The 21,355-nt window shown below is 41.0% G+C and overlaps 1 protein-coding gene across 2 annotated transcripts; it reads left to right on the forward strand.

Moving 5' to 3' along the window:
• The first annotated feature begins 185 nt into the window (after positions 1 to 185).
• CHCHD4 (coiled-coil-helix-coiled-coil-helix domain containing 4) lies at positions 186 to 19,883 on the forward strand. Of its 2 annotated transcripts, XM_073351314.2 has the most exons (4): positions 186 to 515; positions 6,852 to 6,950; positions 14,837 to 14,875; positions 18,766 to 19,883. In XM_073351314.2, exons 1-4 carry the CDS (start codon positions 494 to 496, stop codon positions 19,056 to 19,058), a joined length of 453 nt encoding a protein of 150 aa, XP_073207415.1. In that variant the 5' UTR covers positions 186 to 493; the 3' UTR covers positions 19,059 to 19,883. The 2 variants fall into 2 exon arrangements, with proteins under 2 accessions (XP_073207415.1, XP_073207416.1); XM_073351315.2 differs by lacking the exon at positions 14,837 to 14,875 and having other exon boundaries at positions 188 to 515.
• The last annotated feature ends 1,472 nt before the right edge of the window (positions 19,884 to 21,355 follow it).

Raw genomic sequence — 21,355 nt, forward strand, 5'->3', positions numbered from 1 at the left:
CCAAACTGAGAGTTGGCGTAGGGCATGCTGGGAAAGGTAGTTTCAAGCTGTGGCGCCGCCGTGGGGCCTGCTGGGAAATGCAGTCCACGCGCGCGAGAAGGGTGCTTCGGGCGAATCCGAGCCGGGACAGCTCGCTGTCACAGGGCCCGATGGGAAACGCAGTCCTGTTTCTGTAAGAAGCGCGGCAAAACGCAAAGCACGCCGGGATAGGCGGAAGGGTGACCGGCAAAGCTCCGGGTCCTGGCTGCGGCCCCGGCTTCCCTAACGGCTCCTCCGTTGAGCTGCGACCGATTGAGGTCGCTCTCAGGCTCTCAATCAGGCGCGGAGCCGGGCAGCCCGGGGTCCTTCTGGGAGCGGAGTGAGAGGTCGCAGTGTGGCGCGCCGGCCGCCGCTGGTTCAGGCGCTGGCGGGGACGGACGGGTCGCTGGCTGGGTCAGTCAGTCAGTCAGTCGCCGCGGGCCGGAGCTGCGGAGAGACCACCCCGTCCCTCACCATGTCCTACTGCAGGCAAGAAGGTGCGTGGCGGGGGGAGGGCCGGCCCTCCCCTCAGTGCTGGGGGGGGGAGGGCCCGCGGGGGCGTTGTGTGAAGGGCCCGCTCTCAGGGGCGGGGCACGGCGCGGCTTGGGGGCGCGTGAGGCGGAGGGCGGCCACGGTGACCCCGCGTGGGGTAGAGAGCACGCGGAGCCGCCTTCCTGCCCGCACGTGGGGACAAGCGGCGCCCTGCGCAGCCGTCACGGGCAGTACTCCTTCGAGGGCCATAATTCACGGGTGCAGTGCGGCTGGCTGGCTAGCCTCGGGCGTGGTAAAACCAGGAGCCCGTCCCCCGTGTTTGCGTTCGGTTTTTTGAGCCTTTAGGGTTTGCTCGTGTCCCATTTTCATGTTTTTTTCCCCCCTCCTCTCAATCATGACCGCTAGGAGCTTCTTTTATTAAAATATATATATATATATATGTATAGTTGAGTCTCTTCATTCCAGCAATTGCGATGTTAAGAAATACGTCGCCTATCATGAGATTTGTGATAAAATAATGAGAGTTGATCTCTCACTGGCACAAGATGTCCCTGAGGCCAGAGGTTTAGTAGGCATCAAATAAGGCTTAGGCATATGTACGCATGGTAAAAATACCCAGTTATGCTACAATGTAAAAAATAAAACCCTTGCACTTTGCAGCATAAGCCATTTTATAGCAAGCGTTAAATAAGAACCTACTCTCAGGGCTAGTCTACGTGGTGCCTCAGGGGGTTGGGTGAATTCTAAAACATGCCAACGTTCTGCCCTAAGCATTTTAGGATTCACACCCCTCTAGTGCGCATTGCCACACTGTGTAGATGAGACTTAATTGTCCACTATCTGGTTACCTTGTACCTTCCTGTGAAGGGCTGGTGCTGTCTGTGCTGGAGATGCAATACTGGGTTATATGGACCACTCATTCAATCTGGCACTGTAATTTCTATGTCTTTTAGCCAGATTGCACTGTGGTTGTGGTAGCTCTCGCTATCTGAGCTGGGTCAGTACTCAAATGGGAGAACAAGGAAAACCCCAAAGCTGCACAGGATGGTGTGTAAGACATACCGGGAGCATGCCAGTTTGGCTCCACATTGATATCCTAGTATGGCACTACTGGGTGCGGGCTCGAGGGTGGGGCTGGGGATGATGAGTTTGGGGTGCAGAAGGGTGCTCCGGGTTGGCCGGGGGTCTCAGGGTTCGGGCTCAGGCTTACCTCGCGTAGCTCCTGGTCAGGAGTGCAGCGGGGGTAGTAAGGTAGGCTTCCTGCCTGTAGTGGCACCAAGGACTGCGCCTCACCCCGGAAGCGACCAGCAGCAGGTCCAGCTCGTTGGCTGAGGCTCAAAAGCAGCTCTGTGTGGTTCTCACCCACAGGCACCACCATCCCCAGCTCCCATTGGCCGGGAACTGACCAATGGGAGTGCAGAGCTGGTGCTTGGTGTGGGGGGCAGCGCATGGAGCCCCATGCGCGCTCTCCCTCCCGCAAACCCGGCCTAGGAGCCGGACCTGCTGCTGGCCACCCAGCTCTGAAGGCAGCATAGAAATAAGGATGGCAATACCACAACTTTCCTACAGTAGCCAGATTTCACAGTCTGTGACACGTTTTTCATGGCCAGGAATTTGGTAGGACCCTATATATCATACCTACTGCTTCACCGCTATTCACTAGGCCAGTAACTCTGTCGAGGAAGGACATTAGGTTGTTGTGGCATGATTTTTTTCTTGAAAAATCCATGCTGGCTATTCCTTATAACCCTGTTATCCTCTAGGTGCTTACATATGGATTAATAATTTGTTCCAGTATTATTCATGGCTGCAAAGTTTGCTTGACAGGGTGAAGGGTTTGCAGTCATGCACTCTACGGTGTTTGAAATAGCAATTGCCACAAAGACACTTCACACATCTAACTGGTATATTTCAGACACATCGAAATGAAGATTAGTAAATATTTCACCAAACGTTTATACATCTTGTAATTTGTATGTGTCCACTAATGGCAATCATGTTACCGAGAGCTAGGAAAGCCTTAATTTCTAATCCTACCCTCCCTGTTGACTCATTGTGGTAGCTTCAAGGAAATGTGAGATAGAAGGAGGCTATTGTATATCACCCTTTCTCTTCCCTCGCAAATGAAAGATTATTTCCCAATGAAGTTTCCAACATTTCCTTTTGGGAGACTATTCTGCAGTCTCATAGACTTCAGTTAGAAAAATTTACCCTGAGAATCATCCTAAATTTCCCCTAAACTTTCCATTACTCTAGTTTCAGAGTAAAAAGAAAAGGAGTATTTGTGGCACCTTAGAGACTAACCAATTTATTTGAGCATAAGCTTTCGTGAGCTACAGCTCACTTGTATACCCTTGGACCTTCACAGTGAGTTCTATCTTTGCAGTGTTTACACCCTTCAAATCTTATGCAGACTGTATTTTTCTATCCTTGATAGTGTTCACAGCACTTCCCAATTTAATATAATCGGCAAATTTAATGTGCTCTTTACTTTGTTCATGTAAATCACTAATAAAAATATTAAATCCATCCCTAATACAAAAGATCCCCTCAATAGTCCACTAGACACTTGCCTGGAACTCAGCACATGTGCCATTTATCAATACCCTTTGTTTGTGTCCCTTTAGCCAACTCTGTCCATTTGATGATATTGCTATCCAAGCCAGTTTTCAACTTTTCAAAAAGAACAGGAGTACTTGTGGCACCTTAGAGACTAACAAATTTATTTGAGCATAAGCTTTAGTTTTACTGGCTACTGTAGGGAAGTTGCGGTATTGCCATTCTTAAATTGGTTAGTCTCTAGGTTTCACAAGTACTCCTGTTCTTTTTGTGAATACAGACTAACACGGCTGCTACTCTGAAACCTGTAACTTTTCAATGTCCCTGATCTTCAGTGAAATGAGCTGTGACCTTGGGTTACAAATTAAGAGCTGCCAGTTTCTTGTTTAACTAGACTGTAAACAGGATATATACAGAGGTGCACCTGAGTTTTAGTTCTTATGGTAACTCAATTGCAAAAATCAATAAATTTTTGACAAGTCACAGTCAAGACTGCCTAAAAGTACTACCTGCTCTGTAGCAAATTACCTTACATGCATATTAGAAAGAAACTTCTCCACAAAGAGCAGTAATTCTTAAGGTCACCTTGACGGTAGCCATGCTTGCCAAGATAAGACTAATCACTTTGAATGCTTCAGGGCATAAGATAAACTCCTCCCTAAACCCTGTGGTGTCTGCCCCACATCATCTCCCAGCTCCAAACATATAGCATTGTGGAACTCTACTCCAGTGATGTGCACCCTAATAAAATCTGGCTACAGCTGATTAGATATATTATGGGGTTTTTTAGCTTTCTCTGTTGGAGGAGGAATATTGAACTACATGAATAAATGGTGTAATGTGGTACATAGTTTCTTAGTAATTGACTGATGGTCATTGTTTTTTCTATGCTAAACTTTAACCAGTGCTAGCTAGTTAATATTTTAACTATTAAAAAAAAAAGTTATCTGGTGTTTGACATCTGGGAAAGATCAGTAGGAAGCTAGTTACTTTGCTTTTAAGTTATGTTGCATCTTCATATGTGGCGAGTGCGATAGGGGGTTTGCAGGTGTTCTTAGCAAGCCAGTGGTGCCTTATGGCTCTGACCTTCAAAGCTCACCTGAAATTAGCCACTACATTTGCCGTTTTTAGCTGCCTTAGTATATCCTAGAGGAAATCCTGCCTAGATGCCTCAAGAGAATATGGTTTGGGTCCTGTCTTTACTGTCTAATGGGACACTAAAGTTCAATGCAGAGAAACAAAATGTGGAGAAACAAAACAATTCTTTGCATCAGTCTTCATGGCTGAGGATGTGAGGGAGATTCCCAAACCTGAGCCATTCTTTTTAGGTGACAAATCCGAGGAACTGTCCCAGATTGAGGTGTCATTAAAGGAGGTTTTGGAACAAATTGATAAACTGAACAGTAATAAGTCACTAGGACCATGTGGTATTCACCCAAGAGTTCTGAAGGAACTCAAATGTGAAATTGCAGAACTACTAACTGTGGTATGTAACCTATCATTTAAATCAGCTTCTGTACCAGATGACTGGAGGATAGCTAATGTGATGCCAATTTTTAAAAAAGGCTCCAGAGGTGATCCCGGCAATTACAGGCCAATAAACCTAACTTTAGTACCAGTCAAATTCGTTGAAACTGTAGTAAAGAACAGAATTATCACACACATAGATGAACATGATTTGTTGGAGGAAGAATCAATGTGGTTTTTGTAAAGGGAAATCATGCCTCACCAATCTGCTAGAATTCTTGAGGGGGTCAACAAGCATGTGGAAAAGGGTGATCCTTTGGATATAGTGTACTTAGATTTTCAGAAAGCTTTTGACAACGTCCCTCACCAAAGGTTCTTAAGCAAAGTAAGCTGTCATGGGATAAGAGGGAGGGTCCTCTCATGGATCAATAACTGGTTAAAATATAGGAAACAAAAGGTAAGAATAAATGGTCAGTTTTCAGAATGGAGAGAGGTAAATAGTGGTGTCCCCCAGGGGTCTATACTGGGACCAGTATTGTTCAACATTATAAATGATCTGGAAAAGAGTGGACACAGTGAGGTGGAAAAATTTGCGGATGATACAAAACTACTCAAGATAGTTAAGACCCAGGCAAACTGTGAAGAGTTACAAAGGGATCTCATGAAACTGGATGACTGGGCAACAAAATGGCAGATGAAATTCAGTGTTAAAAAATGCAAAGTAATGCACCTTGGAAAACATAATCCCAACTATACATATAAAAGGATGGGGTCTAAATTAGCTATTACAACTCAAGAAAGAGATCTTGGAGTCATTGTGGATAGTTCTCTGAAAACATACACTCAATGTGCAGCGGCAGTCAAAAAAGCTGACAGTGTTGGGAATCATTAAGAAAGGGATAGATAATAAAACAGAAAATATCATATTGCCTCTAGAAATCCATGGTACGCTCACATCTTGAATACTGCGTGCAGACGTGGTCGCCCCATCTCAGAAAAGGTACCGCAAAGAGAAACAAAAATGATTAGGGGTATGGAACAGCTTTCATGTGAAGAGAGATTAATAAGACTGGGACTCTTCAGCTTGGAAAAGAGATGACTAAAGGGGGATATGATATGATATGATGTCTATAAAATCATGACTGGTATGGAGAAAATAAATAGGCAAGCACTGTTTACTCCTCATAACACAAGAACTACTGGTCACCAAATAAAATTAATAGGCAGCAGGTTTAAAACAAACAAAAGGAAGTATTTCTTCACACAATGCACAATCAACCCGTGGAACTCTTTGCCAGAGGATGTTGTGAAGGCCGAGGCTATAACAGGGTTCAAAAAGAACTGGATAGGTCCATCAGTGGTTATTAGCCAGGGTGAGGAGGGATGCAAAACCGTGTTCTGAAGTGTCCCTAGCCTCTGCTTGCCAGAAGCTGGGAATGGGTGACAGGGGATGGATCACTTGATAATTATCTGTTCTGTTCATTCCCTCTGAAGCCCCTAGCACTGGCCACTGTTGGAAGACAGGATACTGGGCTAGATGGATTATTGGTCTGACCCAGTATGGCCATTGTTGTGTTCTTTTATAACTTTAATTCTGAAAGGTCTTTTCACATAAAGGGTCCCTAATTTTTTTAGTGTCGTTCCTAGGTGTCACTGAAATACAAATAATAGTGGGTCCTGGAGTAATTTCTAACCCCAAGTCCATGAATCCTAAGAGTTGACTCAGAATCTCTGATAGATGGACACCTATAGTAGCCTTGAATCCCTTCAATGAGGACCCCTCTACATCTCCCCTGACATCAAGTTCTATTGCCTAACGGCTCTTATAAAGATGTGAATATTTTTCCTAAATTACCCTGCTGTATCTTAAGCTCATTATGTCTTGCTCTGTCCTTGTTGATTAATCAGAATAAGTGATTCCTGTCCTCTTCATACCATCTTTTATGTATTTGTAGACAGTTATCCTGTCTCGCCTCAGTCAACCTTTTTTCTAGATTGAACGTAGCCTGATTCTCTTAACCTTTCCTTGTAAGTCTTATTTTCCAAATCTTTTTGTCATTTTTTAGCGGCTCTCCTCTGAACACTCTCCAATTTGTCTTTTTTAAAATGTGATGCCCAAAACCGAACACTGCTCCAATTGAAGACTAACCAGGGTCAAGTAGAGCAGACTCATTAGCTCTTAAAATGAATGCATCTGTTTACATGCACAACAGTTCAAAAGCTCGTACTGTGCAGCGGCTTTGTAAGTGGCTTGTTTTGTCTCAGCTTAATCCTTTTTCTGAACTCTTGCTTTTTGTCTTTCCTTAAAATGTTAGGAAAAGACAGAATTATATTTGTAACCAAAGAGGACCATGAGACACCAAGCAGTGCAGAACTGGTAGCAGATGACCCCAATGACCCTTATGAAGACCAAGGTCAGTAACATTTGGTAAGAGGATGGTAAGACATATATTTAACAATCTAAAGTATTTTTGTGGCTCCCATTTAAATTAGTGGAGTAAGTCCCCAGAGAATCTCTAAAAGCTAGGTCATTCTTTTTCCTAATGCAGTACCATTAAACTTACTCTTTAACTTTAACTTACTTTTTACTTTTAAATGGAGACATAATCCTTGTCTGTGTGTGTTCCCCTCTCATATTATCTGGACCAGTGATCTACTAGGTCACTCCAATCCTTGACTCTGGGAGCCAGCCTTACCCTGCTTTGCTGTGAGAACCCCCATTCCTGGGCTGTTCACGCACAGCCTCTAGCATGTAAGTTGCTCCTTGGATTGTGCAACCGAATGACACTAGCCAATATTTCTGGCCCCAGACACAACCCCAGGAACCTCCGTCTTGCAGCATCCAGTTATGCCCGCTGGACACTGCAAGCTTTTATGAGTTTGTCAGTTTAACAAAGAAATTGATATGCACCAGGCTTGTTATCCCAGGGGGAGTCTCTGACATGCTTCAAATCAAAGACACTGCTTCAGGTAGAATAAACAAACAAATTTATTAACTACAAAGGTAGATTTTAAGTGATAGGCAAAAAGTCAGAGTGGTTACCAAAATAAAATAAAAGCACGCAGTCTAAACTCTCAATCCTATTAGACTGGGCAACACCCCACTGGATATTGCAGGCCAGTCACCTCTGTTGGAGTCTTGTTTTCTTCTCAGTGTCTTAGGGCATGGCTGCACTTGCATAAGTAGAGCTCTGGGAGTTGAACCCGCCTTCGGAGAGCGCAGTAGGGAAAGCGCTGCAGTCTGTCCACACCGACAGCTGCAGGCGCACTGGCGTGGCCACATTTGTGGCACTTGCAGCAGCATAGGGAGCGGTGCATTATGGGCAGCTATCCCAGCATGCAACTGACTGCAGCGTGCTTTTCAAATGGGTGGGGTGGGGTGGAGTGTGTTGTGTGTATGTGGTGGGGAGAGTGTGTCAACATGCTGTCTTGTAAGTTCAGACCCCCCCCTCACTCAAAGCAAACAGTAAATGTTTGCTTTTTCTCAGAGCTGATAAGCAGCTGGCTTCTCCAGAATGGAGCTTTGAAAGGGCATTTCCGCATTCCTGCAGCCGATTTCACAATAATGACAAGAGTGGCCACTTGACTTTCGGGGATTATGGGATGTTTCCAGAGGCTGATCAGAGCGCAGTAAAGCAACACCTCGTTCACACTGGCTCCGCGGCGCTCCAGCGGGGGCGCAGCAAACGTTATTCCACTCGCCAAGGTGGAGTACCAGCTGCGCTTTAGCCGCGGAGTCAGAGCACTCTACGTGCCTTGCCAGTGTGGACAGGTAGTGAGCTAGTGTGCCCAGGGCTCCTTTATTGCGCTGTAACTCGCAAGTGTAGCCAAGCCCTTAGTTGCTTGCAGTGAAGGTGGGGACAGGAGAAGGGCCCAGTATGTGTCCACTCTGTCTGTTTTATATCCTCAGTCCATGTGCTTGGGGAGTACAAGTCCAGGCATGTCTGGGGGGCATTGCTGAGTCTCTCCAGGCAAGGTTGAGCAATTCCCCTGGTGTGGCCTCATGCAGGTGAGTCATTGCATTGTAGCTCCCTTGCTGGACAATGGCTGTTGATGGGTTGTTTGACACCCAGCCTGGGCGTTGGTTACTTTCTTTGCTTTTGCCTCTGGGGAGCTAATATCTGGCTGATTCCCCAACTTACAGCATGTTTTAGTGACCACCATACAACACACTTCTCATAACTTCATATGCATTAATGATACACATATATGGATAAAAGAAAAGAAAAGGAGTACTTGTGGCACCTTAGAGACTAACCAATTTATTAGAGCATAAGCTTTCGTGAGCTACAGCTCACTTCCTCAGATGCATATCATGGAAATATGGATAGAGAATGACTTTCAGCAGAGCATAACCTTTCCCCTGATACCTTACAAGGCATGCTTTATATGTGAGATCACAATTCCATGAAAATGAGGAATATGGGCGTTACAGTACGCTCCCCCAAAGACCGTTAATCATGTCTTGAACAGGTCTAAGAGGAGGAGTTAACGCAGTTTAATGCCATACAGTAGCTTAGTGTTTCTCTAACTTCTTTATTCTGCATGTTTTCTAATGGTCCCCCTTCAGCCTCAACTACTTATTCTACACCCAGTAACCCATTTCAACAAGTACTAAAACTATTTTCCTCCTCCTGTCACATAATGACCACTCTAAAGGGATCCAGTTGGCACTAATGCTTTAAGAGGCAAGTAATTTAACATTTGCAGTTTGGAACTGAAGTTTGCCAAAATATCATGCAAGATAAACCAGTACTGTTGCTAAACCGTTCACATCTGCAAGTGAACAAATTTAAGAACTCTCTGCTTTTACTATTGCTATTTATTCTGCTTTTTGTGAGACAGAATAACATGGGATTAAGCCTTGTAAAATCATGGTTGCCTTGGGCAAGTAATCTTTTTTTCTTAAAATCGGTGAGTAAAATATCTTAGTTTATAGTCATGGTAAAAGCTGAGTGGATATATTTTGACCCAGGCTAATAAATGTCTGTGAAAATTTAAGACTGGATTTGGGATTTATTGGATTGCTTTTATGTTCACCAGGCACAAAAGGCAACTGTTTGAAATATGAGTGCCAGAAGTTGGGACCTGAATGGAAACAATCTCATTTTTAGAGGTGCTATTACTATTCACAGCTCCTGTTGAAATCAATTGGAACTGTGGACACTCAAGCAATTCTGAAAATTGGTTGCTTTTATTTGGGTGCATAAGTTCAGGTACTCCAGTTTGAAATTTGGCTGTAATGTCTACTTCAGTTTGCATGAATTGAGGTATACTAAGTATCAAGTCTTGTTGCCTCCAACTTTGACTGAAGTTGAGCTAAGTTGTTTCTTTTCCCAGCTGAAAATCTGCTAAACATACAGTAGTTAGCAGAAACTCTGCCCCTAGCATTTTAATCTCCAGGGGGCAGTATTCACACATCATTTAGCACTCAGAAAAGGATATTGGTGGTACAAACAAACATACAGTACACAATCTAATTTGAACCATCTTTTCCTGTATAATTAAACTTTTTTGTTTTCATACATAGATTTGTGCTAAAATGAGCGTGCATTACATACCTGCACAGATTCTGAACCTGTTTACAGCAGTATTCAGAGTGAACACATCCTCAACATGGATCCTTTGACTTTTGTAATGATCTAAATGAAAATTGGGACAAGGGAATAGAGAAATCTTTTGACTTTAGATGCTACATGTATGTCAGGTGAACAGACTTCTTTCAGATAGAACAGTAACTTACCAGACTCCTTCCCATAGCATTCTTGATTCAAAGTCAAAAGTTTCTTTTGAAGTTTAGGACAGTACGGTGAGAGATGCTCTGTACCCCAATCTCTCGGCCATCAGTCAGTTCACCCACTCAGAAGGCTGCTAGAATCTATGAAGTGGGGCGATATTCTGAGGTATTGCTCAGTAAGGATGTGATAGCATATGTATGTTAGAAAGAACATTTAACCCTGGTGTGTGCAGTTGTTTAACCCAAGACATTTAGTATTAGCCCAGTATCTGTGAATTTAAGACAATGTTATGTTTAGGTGGTAGGTTGAGAGAACAGCCCATGTGGAACTTCTTGTGAAAGCTAGTAATAAAAGATGATTAAACATAACTTCACAGTAACAGGTAAGTAGAAACAGACATTCTTACACAGTACTTGATGATGTACCTCAGATAAGGTGCTCAAAATAAGTTCAATTGGCCTTCTCAATATATGGGACTGGCAGGCTTGGTGTGATTGAGGTTAACCTTACACCCTTTCTGAGATGAAAAGAAATAGCTGGTTTCCCCCTTAAACTTTCCAGTGTGTGTGTCTTTTTTCTGAAAGATGTGTTGAAGCTAAAGTTTAGTGTCTGTCAGGAGTTCCTTTACCCCTCATATTTTCAGGCAGGATGTGTTACTAGCTAAGAGCCAATGCTCAAACAGCAGATTTGTTTTCACCAATCTGCACAATAAGATTTGTCAGCATCTCCTCTATGAAAACAGTGCATCAGCTTCTAAAGATTTCAAGTAGAATCTGGTACTGGCCATGAAATCCAAACTATTTGCATCTGTTTTCTTCTCAATTTATGTCTGTATATACAACTCCCTGATTATGGAGAGGAGAATAGAGCCCACAGTATCTACAAATAGTCAGTTCTGTAATACAGTTGACCCTTATATGAAAAGCATTTTCTGAGAGAAATTTATCTGATCAGCCAGTTATTGTACTCTGTGGAAAAAACAATGAGGAAATGTATTTAAATGCTGTCTCAAATTTTTAGAAAAAGCCGTTTTAAGTATAGTGTTAATAGCCTGTGATGGGTGATCTTTTTCATTGATTAATATAGCGGTGGTAAGATCCCAACTCCCTTCTGCCTGGCCTGTCTCTCTTCTGCAAAACTAGACTACCAGAAATAAAGATCCCACCACAACCTCACATCTGGAGAACATATAAGCTCTTGGAGATGTTATAATGCATGTTAACAGTTCATAGACTGATAAGTCACCTTACGTGGTGTATAACTGAACAAAAAAGACTGCTGCTTATATTGGCAAATTCTTACATTCATGCAGTCTTGGGATATAGGAAGCTGCTTCAAGTCTTCGAATATCTCCCGTTATCATTGTAAAGACAGTGTGTTGGAATTTTTTTAAGTGACACTTCTGTTCTGCACTAGAAGTCATGTCTTCAACAACCAGGGCTTCTCTAGTAATGGGGTGTGTGAATTTAAACTTACCTTATTGGAACTGAGCCATAACAGTTCAGGATATTTTGAGTTATATTACTAATTATGGTCCAGCAAGCCAGTGAGGTTTGCTGTATTGTCAGTGCCAGATCAAAAGAGGGAAGAAAAGGATCTCTTGGCGTTGGTGTGATGCAGAACAGCCATGCAAGTGATTCGAACATGAACTCTGAGCATAGTTGTTCTCTTGGGACCTGTAAGGACAAGTTTCTGTGTTGTTCTTTCATGGCAGTGGTTGCACAAATGAAGTTAGTATGTCATAGAGTCTAGATTCTTTCCCAGTTGGACAGCCTGGGCAGAATTTTAAGGTGGCCAAGACAACTCATCTGGAAGGGCCAGTGAAATTGCCATGTTTATGTTGGATGTGGAGGGGCTTTGGTGGGAGGGAGATATGTATCCTCTCACAAAGCAGTAATTCCAGCACTTTAGACCACCTGCTAGCTGTACTCTGGATTTATATTCCCAATTTGGCCTGTCCAGGCCTATTATGGGTGGGGAAGGAGAGAGAAAAGGCCAGAAGCTAGTTGTGTTGGGAAAATCTTGCAGTGAAAAGGATATTTTATCCTTGTCCTTTCCATTAGAAATACATATGATCCAACATGAAAGTGGTTTTTGCATTAAATACTGTAGTATGCTTTTTTGAATATGCCGTGAGTTGCTGCCAAAATTTAAGGGTTTTCTCAAAGTTTCTCACTTCAGTTTTCCAAAGCTACAACAATAAAACAATCAAATAAAAAAAATAAACAATTCACATATCACAGATTGCAGTTGTATCTGAGTGGAGTGAAATCTATGGAGAGGAAAGACATGGGCAAAACATTTTGAAGCATTGTAGGGCAGGAGCTCTAGTTTATTGTGTGGTTTTTATTTAAAAGAAAATTTGGAAAAGTCTTTAGGCGATCATAAAGTAACATGCAGGTTTTTTTAATTTAGCTTATACTTTGAACAGGAGATATGATTTCCAGTGTTCAACTTCTGTGGCATAATTCACAGTAATGGCCCTTTTGATCTTTTTTTACTGTACTATACACAGAATAATCACATTTAAAGAGGAATATGATTATTATATTAAGTCATTAATCTGCACTGAGTCCTAATATAATGTAAACCTTTACATTTATGCAGAATGTGATCATTATTTTGCAGCCTTCCTAACGCATGGTATTACAATGCAAAACATAATTGTTGTTGTAGCTCCAGTTGTTAAATTCCTCTTTTAAATCAAAGATTATCTTTATTAAGTTTCTGATCAATAGTTTGCATAGGAAAATCCTAATTATATGCTGTTTCTCTTGGGTAAGATATAGGTGTATTGTTCTTCTCCCCTTCTACACTGTCAGTTATGAGGATTCAGTTACAATTATTAAAATGTCTGGAGCCCACTTTCTAAGCCAGAAGTATTAAAAGTACAATGGGCAAAGCTGCAGATGATTCCCAACTAAGTGGGATGGCAAAGTGTGTGAGAGATTTTAATTATAGCTTTTAGAACATAAAAGCAGTACCTAAAGTTACATTGTGACTCTCATTATAACATCCTTTCTTCGCAGGGGTGGGCAGGGCAAATTGCCTAAGAATCTCGTCATCAGCATTTGAATTACCGAAAGATGAAAAAATATTTTTCCCAATCTAAGACTTTGCTTTTTGCTTCCACATGCAAACAGATGAATATTACAGGTGTCAAATTTTTCAGGGTGACTGTTCCTAACTGAGGACCTGTTCCTATCACTTGCAAAATCTATATAATTTAAAATTGAGAAACCTGTTATAATTGTTTTTAAATAGTTTGTGCATGCCAGGTGACTTTTGTGAATGTTACAGCACTGTTAGCATAACTAATGTCTTACGTAGAAAGAGTTAGTTAATCACAAAAGATTCTAAATAAATAGATTTCAGTGTAAAAGCAGGTTCTGTATTGAAATAATTGTCTAGTGGCAGGAGTGGTTCCCAAAACTGCTGGTGAAGGCACAGGCCCTTCCCTTAAATTTCCCATTACACAACAAACGAGGATCATAAACAGACCAAAAAAAAAAAAAAATCAGCGGAAGGAAAGGATGCTACAAGATCAAGTTGGGTACATGTCTTGACAGTTCCATTAACTTTAGTGCTTTTGTGGGTTTTTTAAACTTTTCATAGGTGAGACAGTAGAAGTGAGTTTTGAGGATAAATTTATGACTTGACTTCCTCTTTGCACTGCAAGAGAGAATTGTGTGGCTTTCCAGTCTTGCTAAAGAAACCAGCAGAGCTTTTTAAGCTCCCAGTCTTCAATAACTTAATTTTGAAGAGCCTACAAGTTCCTCAAGGCTAATTGTTTTGGGGTTTTCCTGAGGTTTTTTTAATGGGGAGCGTGTCTGAAGAGGATTGAGAAACTAAAATGTTAATGTTTTGAATTTGAAATATTCAGAAGTAAGGAAGTTAAAACAAAGGTTCTCCTAAGAATGTTAACTCATCATCATTGCACCTTTTGCAATTTATATTCCTGTGTTTTAAAGGTGTACAAAACATAAATATTAAGTGCCCTTATAAAATATACAAGATATGCCAAACTCATATTCACTTCTTGCATTCTGGGTATTTTAAATTTTTAGATTCCAATGCCAGAAGGGACCATTGTGTTCATACAGGCTCACCTCTGTGTAACACAGGCCATAGAACTTCCTCAATATAATTATTGAGTAGATGTTTTTCTAAAAGATATAATCTTAATTTAAAAATTGCAAGTGATGAAGAATCAACCATGACCCTTGGCAAATTGTTCCAAGATTAATTATATTCTGTTAAAAATTTATGTCTTCTTTCCAGTCTGAGGTTTTGTCTAGCTTCAGCTTCTGGCCATTGGCTCATGTTATACATTTGCAAGATTGAATTACCCATTATCAAATATTTGTTCCCCATGTAGTAGTTATAAACTATGATCAGGTCACCCCATAACCTTCTCTATGTTAAGCTAAATAAATTGAGTTCCTTTAGTCTGTCACTATAAGGTGTGTTTTCTAATTCTTTAATCATTCTCATGGCTCTTCTCTGAACCCTTTCCAATTTATCGACACGCTTCTTGAATTATTGACACCAAAATTGAACAGAGTATTCCAGCAGAGGTCACACCAGTGCCAAAAACGGAGGTAAAATAACTCTTTTTCTACTCAAAATTCCCCTGTTTATGCATCCAAGAATCACATTAGCCCTCTTGGCCATAGAATCACACTGGAAGCGCATGTGCAGTGACTCTATCACAACCCCCAAATCTTTTTCAGAGTCACTGCATCCCAGGATAGAGTCCCCCATCGTGTAAGTGTGGCCTACATTCTTTGTTCCTAGATATATCCTTAGGTGTATTAAGACGCATATTGTTTGCTGGCGTCCAGATTACCAGGTGATCGCACTTGGTCTGTATCAGTGACCTATCCTCTTCAGCATATACCATTCCCTCGATTATTGTGTCATCTGCAAAGTTTGTCAGTGATAATTTATGATTTCTTCCAGGTCACTGATAAAAATGTTCAATAGCCAACAACCAATCTTTGCGGGACCCCACTAGAAACACATCTGCTGGATAATGATTCGCAGTTTGCCGTTTGAGACCTCTGTTAGCCAGTTTTTAATCCATTTAATGGGTGCCAAGTTCGTTTTATATGATTCACGTTTCTTAATCAAAATGTCATGCAATACCAAGTCAAATGCCTTAAAAAAGCTAACAATGTTGGGAATCATTAGGAAAGGTATAGATAATGAGACAGAAAATATCATATTGCCTCTATATAAATCCATGGTACGCCCACATCTTGAATACTCCGTGCAGATGTGGTCACCCCATCTCAAAAAAGATACATTGGGACTTGGAAAAGGTTCAGAAAAGGGCAACAAAAATGATCAGAGGTATAGAATGACTGCTGTATGAGGAGACATTAATAAGACTGGGACTTTTCAGCTTGGAAAAGAGATGACTAAGGGGAAATATGATAGAGGTCTATAAAATCATGACTGGTGTGGAGAAAGTACATAAGTGTTAGTTATTCCTTCTCATAACACAAGAACTAGAGGCCACCAAATAAAATTTATAGGCAGCAGGTTTAAAACAAACAAAAGGAAGTATTTTTTCACACAACACACAATCAACCCGTGGAACTCTTTGCCAAAGGATGTTGTGAAGGCCAAGGCTATAACAGGGTTCAAAAAAGAACTAGATAAATTCGTGGAGGATAGGTTCATCAATGGCTATTAGCCAGGATGGGCAACCTCTGTTTGCCGGAAGCTGGAAATGGGCGACAGGGGATGGATCACTTGATGACTACCTGTTCTGTTCATTTCCACTGGGGCACCTGGCATTGGCCACTGTCAGAAGACAGGATACTGGGCTAGATGGACCTTTGGCCTGACCCCATATGGCCATTCTTATGTTCTTATAACGCCGTTGGATGATTTTAAAAAAATGATGCCCAGCAGAACGCCACTTACAAGCATTTAATAAAGGGAAGACTTTAGAGGTGCAATAGATAATAGATATACAAGCTCACATTACAAGCCAACTGCAACAAAAGTCAATATTCCAAGAATGAATTTATAATGTTAAAGGGAATCCTAATGCAGATCTCTGCATCTCTGATACAACCTAATTATAGGCACTTAAGTAGGTTAGAGAGGACAAAACATGTATTACCATAAGTGCAGACATTTTTATTTGTGGTTGTGATATCAATTTCCATTATCTAAGAGGGTTTAGGTTGGATGAGCTCTGCAACGAATTGCCAGCCTAAGCCCTGGATCTGTTATGATGCCAATTGAGTGGTTTTCAAGCGTAGCCTCAACTAGTATTTAACAGTAGGTCTGGATTAGAGGATCAATGTGCTGCAGACTACCTCCAGAAGAAAAAGTGCAATTTACTATTAGTTCAGAGATTACATTAAAAAAAAAAAAAAAAATCCTGCCCACTTGCTTCATGTAAAAGGATGTTCTATGTGCCCCTAGTGGTGTCTGGGTAGAATTCTAGCTAATATACTATATCACTTTTAGTGTAGGGAGACTCCTCTGTGCCTCTGGTCCACTGGGAACAAAGCTCTTACTCTTGTTCAGCTTTCTTTTAAAATGTGGTTTCTGTGCAGTTGGTATTAGAAGCTTGTGTCTTTTAATGATGAGATTAGTGGAGTTATACCTATTTTTCTACTCTTAAAATATCCAGGAGTAAGCGCCAAAGATTCATGTGTGGAAAGTCATAATTTACAATTGAATTTTCTACATCACCATGCAGTCTTGAGTTTTAAAACTAATAATTTCTGTTTCAGATTGGAGAGTTATATGACAAGGAATTTTATTACTGCAATGCCCTGATCAGGTTATTTTCAGAAAACTTTTTCTATGTTCTTAAAGTATTTGAGACACAGCCAGTCATTTTAACAGTTGATATTCCGTAATTTCCCTCAGTGACTTCAAATTCTAGTTTGGTCTATTTACAAAGCAAAACCATATTTATTTTACACTGCAAGATCAATCTACATTCTTTCTGCTTGATATCATCCCTAGCAATAGAGAGTCTTCAACAGGCTGTCCACCTTTTTTTATGACCTCCTGCTTTCTCTCCCCCAACCCCCCAGCTATAGTTTGCCAAAGATGCCATGATGTACTGTACTAGCTACATCTTGTCCATGAAGGAGATTGAATTTTTTCCAGCAGGATAAGTGACAATTCTGTGAGCATGTCCAAAAGACCTATGCATGACAATGTTCCAGTCTTTGGGTAGTAAATAGTACTTCCAGCACAGAAATGGTATAACGGGGACTGTGCAGTTTACTATTAGACTTAGTGTAAAACAGATAGTCTGAATTCAGTGCCTTCTGGGGTGCTGAACCAAACCCACTTTGCTTCAGTTGTAAAAGCTGTTTTCTCCTGGCCTGATCTGGTTGAATGGACGTGAACTCCAGAGACTCACAAGATTCTTGAGCAAAAAATAGTAAACGTTTTAAGTGTGTATACTACAGTGAGTGCTTAGCTATTTTTTTCCCTACTTTGTTCATTTTTGTTTTTAAAAATAAAACATGAATTGTGGCCCTCGAGCACTTGGGGTAACATAACCTATAGGCCCTGTGCAGATAGAATCTTCAGAGAGAATCTTAAACTCTAAGAAGTCTCTCCTGAGCATGTGCAAACTTCAAATAAATAAATAAAGCATATAACTCAGCCAAATCTGGGCAGATTTCCACAGGGACAGCAAAAGACACATCCCTGATACAAAGGCCACTGTCCTTCCAAATTTCAAGTCCCTGTCACTAAAGCTTTTCAAAGAAAAAGTCACCCAAATTTTTTTAACATGGGCAAAACATCTTTTCCTAGCCTTGTTCTCAGCAATGGCTGAAGCTTTATGGCTTAAATTTTCAAAAAATAAATTCAACTGAGGCAGACACTCATCAAGGAAAACTTCAGTTCAAACAGTTAAAAGTTTGGCAACATAATAAGTGACTGGAAACAGGGACTTATAGTGGTAAGTATCAGGTGACCTTAAGTTATCATCTTCTTGGGGGATGAAGGCTAGTAGCACAACCTATAATAACATTACCAATTTACTTTATTTTATTTTTTTACAAACTTACGTTTCTTGATATTGTTAAGCTGTTTAACTTCTTGCCTTCACGTTTTGTGTTTTCATTCCTAGAATAGATCTTGATATCTTTTTCCTGTGATGTTGTCATTGTGTCCTCTCTTCTGTACATTGTCTTCTCTGTTTCCTTCCCTATCATTTCTTTATTCTCCCAGAGACTGAATTGGGACATGAGCTAACCTCTCCTCTTTCCCTTTCTCAGCAGTGAGTCATACAGGTCAGAGTTGAGGCACAAAGGCTAGGCAATAAAGGGTGGCTTGCACTGCCACTGTTGATTCTGTACTGGTTTTGTGGATATAATAAAGAACCTCAGACTTCAGTGCTGTCGCCCAGTACATTTCATAGAACAAAATTCACCTAAAAACAAAGAAGAAAACCTATAGGGCACCTAATTTTTATTCTGTCTTTTGTCTTTTTGTTCAGGATTGATATTGCCGAATGGAGATATCAATTGGAATTGCCCGTGCCTTGGTGGAATGGCTAGTGGTCCCTGTGGGGAACAATTCAAATCGGCCTTTTCCTGTTTCCACTATAGCACAGAAGAAATAAAGGGATCGGACTGTGTGGACCAGTTCCGGGCTATGCAGGAGTGCATGCAGAAGTATCCAGACCTTTACCCCCAAGAAGATGATGAAGAGAGAGAAAATCAGAGCAAAGATTTGGAAACTACTCCTACAGAGGCTGCAGTAGCCAAAGAGGAGAAGGGATCTAGCTAATGAAGATGCATGGAGGCTCTTGTCTCCACTCCTTAAAATCAGACACATGGACGTTTTGAAAAGTGTCTGTCTTTTGAGTCTTCAAGAAGTGTTTCACCTTTAATGTTCTATACACTGTGTTGTATGAAATAACTTATTACAGGAGCAGAGACCTCAGCCCTGTGGTCTTAAAAGTAAACACTGCAGAAAGAGCAAGTCTATATGTATGTACTGTGTAAACTGTTAGTGGGTACAGCCACTGCTTTAAAAAAAAATTTCTCCAGTTCTCAGTTTGCAGATTGGGTTGAATAATGTCTGTAAAAGTATAAAACATACTTCTTTCAACCAAAAAGTTCCATTAGCCAGTGTGTCAGGTCTATATCCATTTCAGTTCATTCTGATCAGTAGTTGTTCCTTTTCAATGTGTTCTGTGCTGTTGATAGGAAAAGCTTTTTGTGGAATTTCTTAAAGCTTCTCTGCTGGGGAGTAGCCCTTAAAGTTGGAAAGGAGCTAAGCTTAAAAGTTGCAAACGCCATAATTTCAAATGGCACTAAAAGGTATTGGCTGCATATACTACTGATTCCAGGTAAAGATTTCCTGAAAACTAAAGTTAAAATGTGTGGCTTTTTAAATGTTATGAATTGAATATGGCTCTTGCCTTTTGAAAATGGTGGTGTGTTGAGCAGTTTTTGATAAAACTATCAAGTGAATGGGAAGAATGCTGATCACTGTGTTCTTTTGTTCTGAAAGCCCAGCTTTTGGGGTCCCTCTGTTAGTGCCTGTTCCTTCTGTATAGACATGTTCTTACAATATGCCATTGACAATAAAATTGAAATGTTACCCGGAGTAACACCCTCAGAGCAGATATTGTGACTTGAGCAGATATTAAAAAAGCAAAATCTTTTTACCTTGCTTAGAAGCCTGTCTCATTGTTTTTACTCACCTCCCAGAAGTCCATAGTGGCTATGAAGCAACAAGAACCTCTTGCCATAGTCCATGAATCATGTGAAGTTAAGTATATGTAACATGAAAGATATGATGATTTGCTTTAGATTTGTATATGGACAGTATATTATAAAAATTACATTGGATTACAACTTGCAGGTCAAAGGGATAATACATTTACCACCCTTTCCACTAGCAAAGAGACGGCCATGATAGTCAATGTGATACTGAAGCCTTGGGTAAGATCCCTTTCATAATATGAAAGTACCATGTGTAACTTGCCTTTACGCTCATTAATCGGTTGTTACCAAAATATAGCAAAGTACATTTTACAATAGCACTAATTCGCTCCAGCAGGTGTTTCGCTCCAGCAGGTGTGATAATGTTTAGATACTTGCCTCCCTTGGGGGGCTGAAAGCCTTTGGCTTCATCACTCAACACTGTTGATATGCCCTGTATCAATACTTTGGTTTAGTGTTACTTTCTTATTAATGACAGGTTTCAGAGTAGCAGCCGTGTTAGTCTTTATTCGCAAAAAGAAAAGGAGTACTTGTGGCACCTTAGAGACTAACCAATTTATTTGAGCATAAGCTTTCCTGAGCATCCGATGAAGTGTGCTGTAGCTCACAAAAGCTTATGCTCAAATAAATTTGTTAGTCTCTAAGGTGCCACAAATACTCCTTTTCTTATTAAGTTATTTCAGTGTAAATGGACCTATTTATTCTCTTCTGCTAGCCTCTAAAGCACTGTCTGCCCTCTTTGAATTTCAATAGTAGTTGAATCTTCATTCAGGATTAGGTAGTTGGTAATAACTCAGTCCTGGGGGGCTGAATAGCAAGTATTCTGGGCAGACTTTAAAAGAAGCAAAGTGTGCGAAAGTTTCAGTCTGTGCATGAAACAGTCAGCAAAACAGTTGCCAAGTTAACAACCTGAGAAAGTGGGCACAAAAGTGACAGTGATAAACCTTGATGACTAGGCATTTGGGTCATGGAGAAATGAAATTTCAGACAAACAGAAAAATACTGAGCACTGATAACGAATCACGTGTACCTGAACCTTTGTCTTTCAAAAGGAAACCCAGCTTGTGATTTGTTAAAGGAATACCAGAGTGTGAAGGAGTGCTCTGTTCTCAGAATTGCTTGCCTGTTGTGCTTCTGTGGTGTGCTTTTCTTTCCCACACTGCCTTGTCACCTTGCTGCTTTAGGATTTATTATCTGTAACTGAGTATTTGAAGCATCTGTGTACTGAATGCATGAGTTCTAGCCTTGTATTTGTGTTGCATCTCAATCCATACTTCAGTCCCTTGTCAACCTGTCCCATACTGTCAAAAATCATTATGTATTTGTTCCTAGTTGTACCTTCTGTATGCTGTA

Source organism: Lepidochelys kempii, chromosome 7 (assembly GCF_965140285.1).
Source record: "Lepidochelys kempii isolate rLepKem1 chromosome 7, rLepKem1.hap1, whole genome shotgun sequence".
NCBI lineage: Eukaryota > Metazoa > Chordata > Testudines > Cheloniidae > Lepidochelys > Lepidochelys kempii.

Bases quoted from the DNA above. Each gene is read 5' to 3' on its own strand.
- CHCHD4 (XM_073351314.2), top strand. From the start codon at position 494: ATGTCCTACTGCAGGCAAGAAG. The intron at 6,951-14,836 runs GTCAGTAACATT...AAAATTGAACAG, and splicing joins TGACCCTTATGAAGACCAAG to AGTATTCCAGCAGAGGTCAC. The intron at 14,876-18,765 runs GTAAAATAACTC...CTTTTTGTTCAG, and splicing joins CACCAGTGCCAAAAACGGAG to GATTGATATTGCCGAATGGA.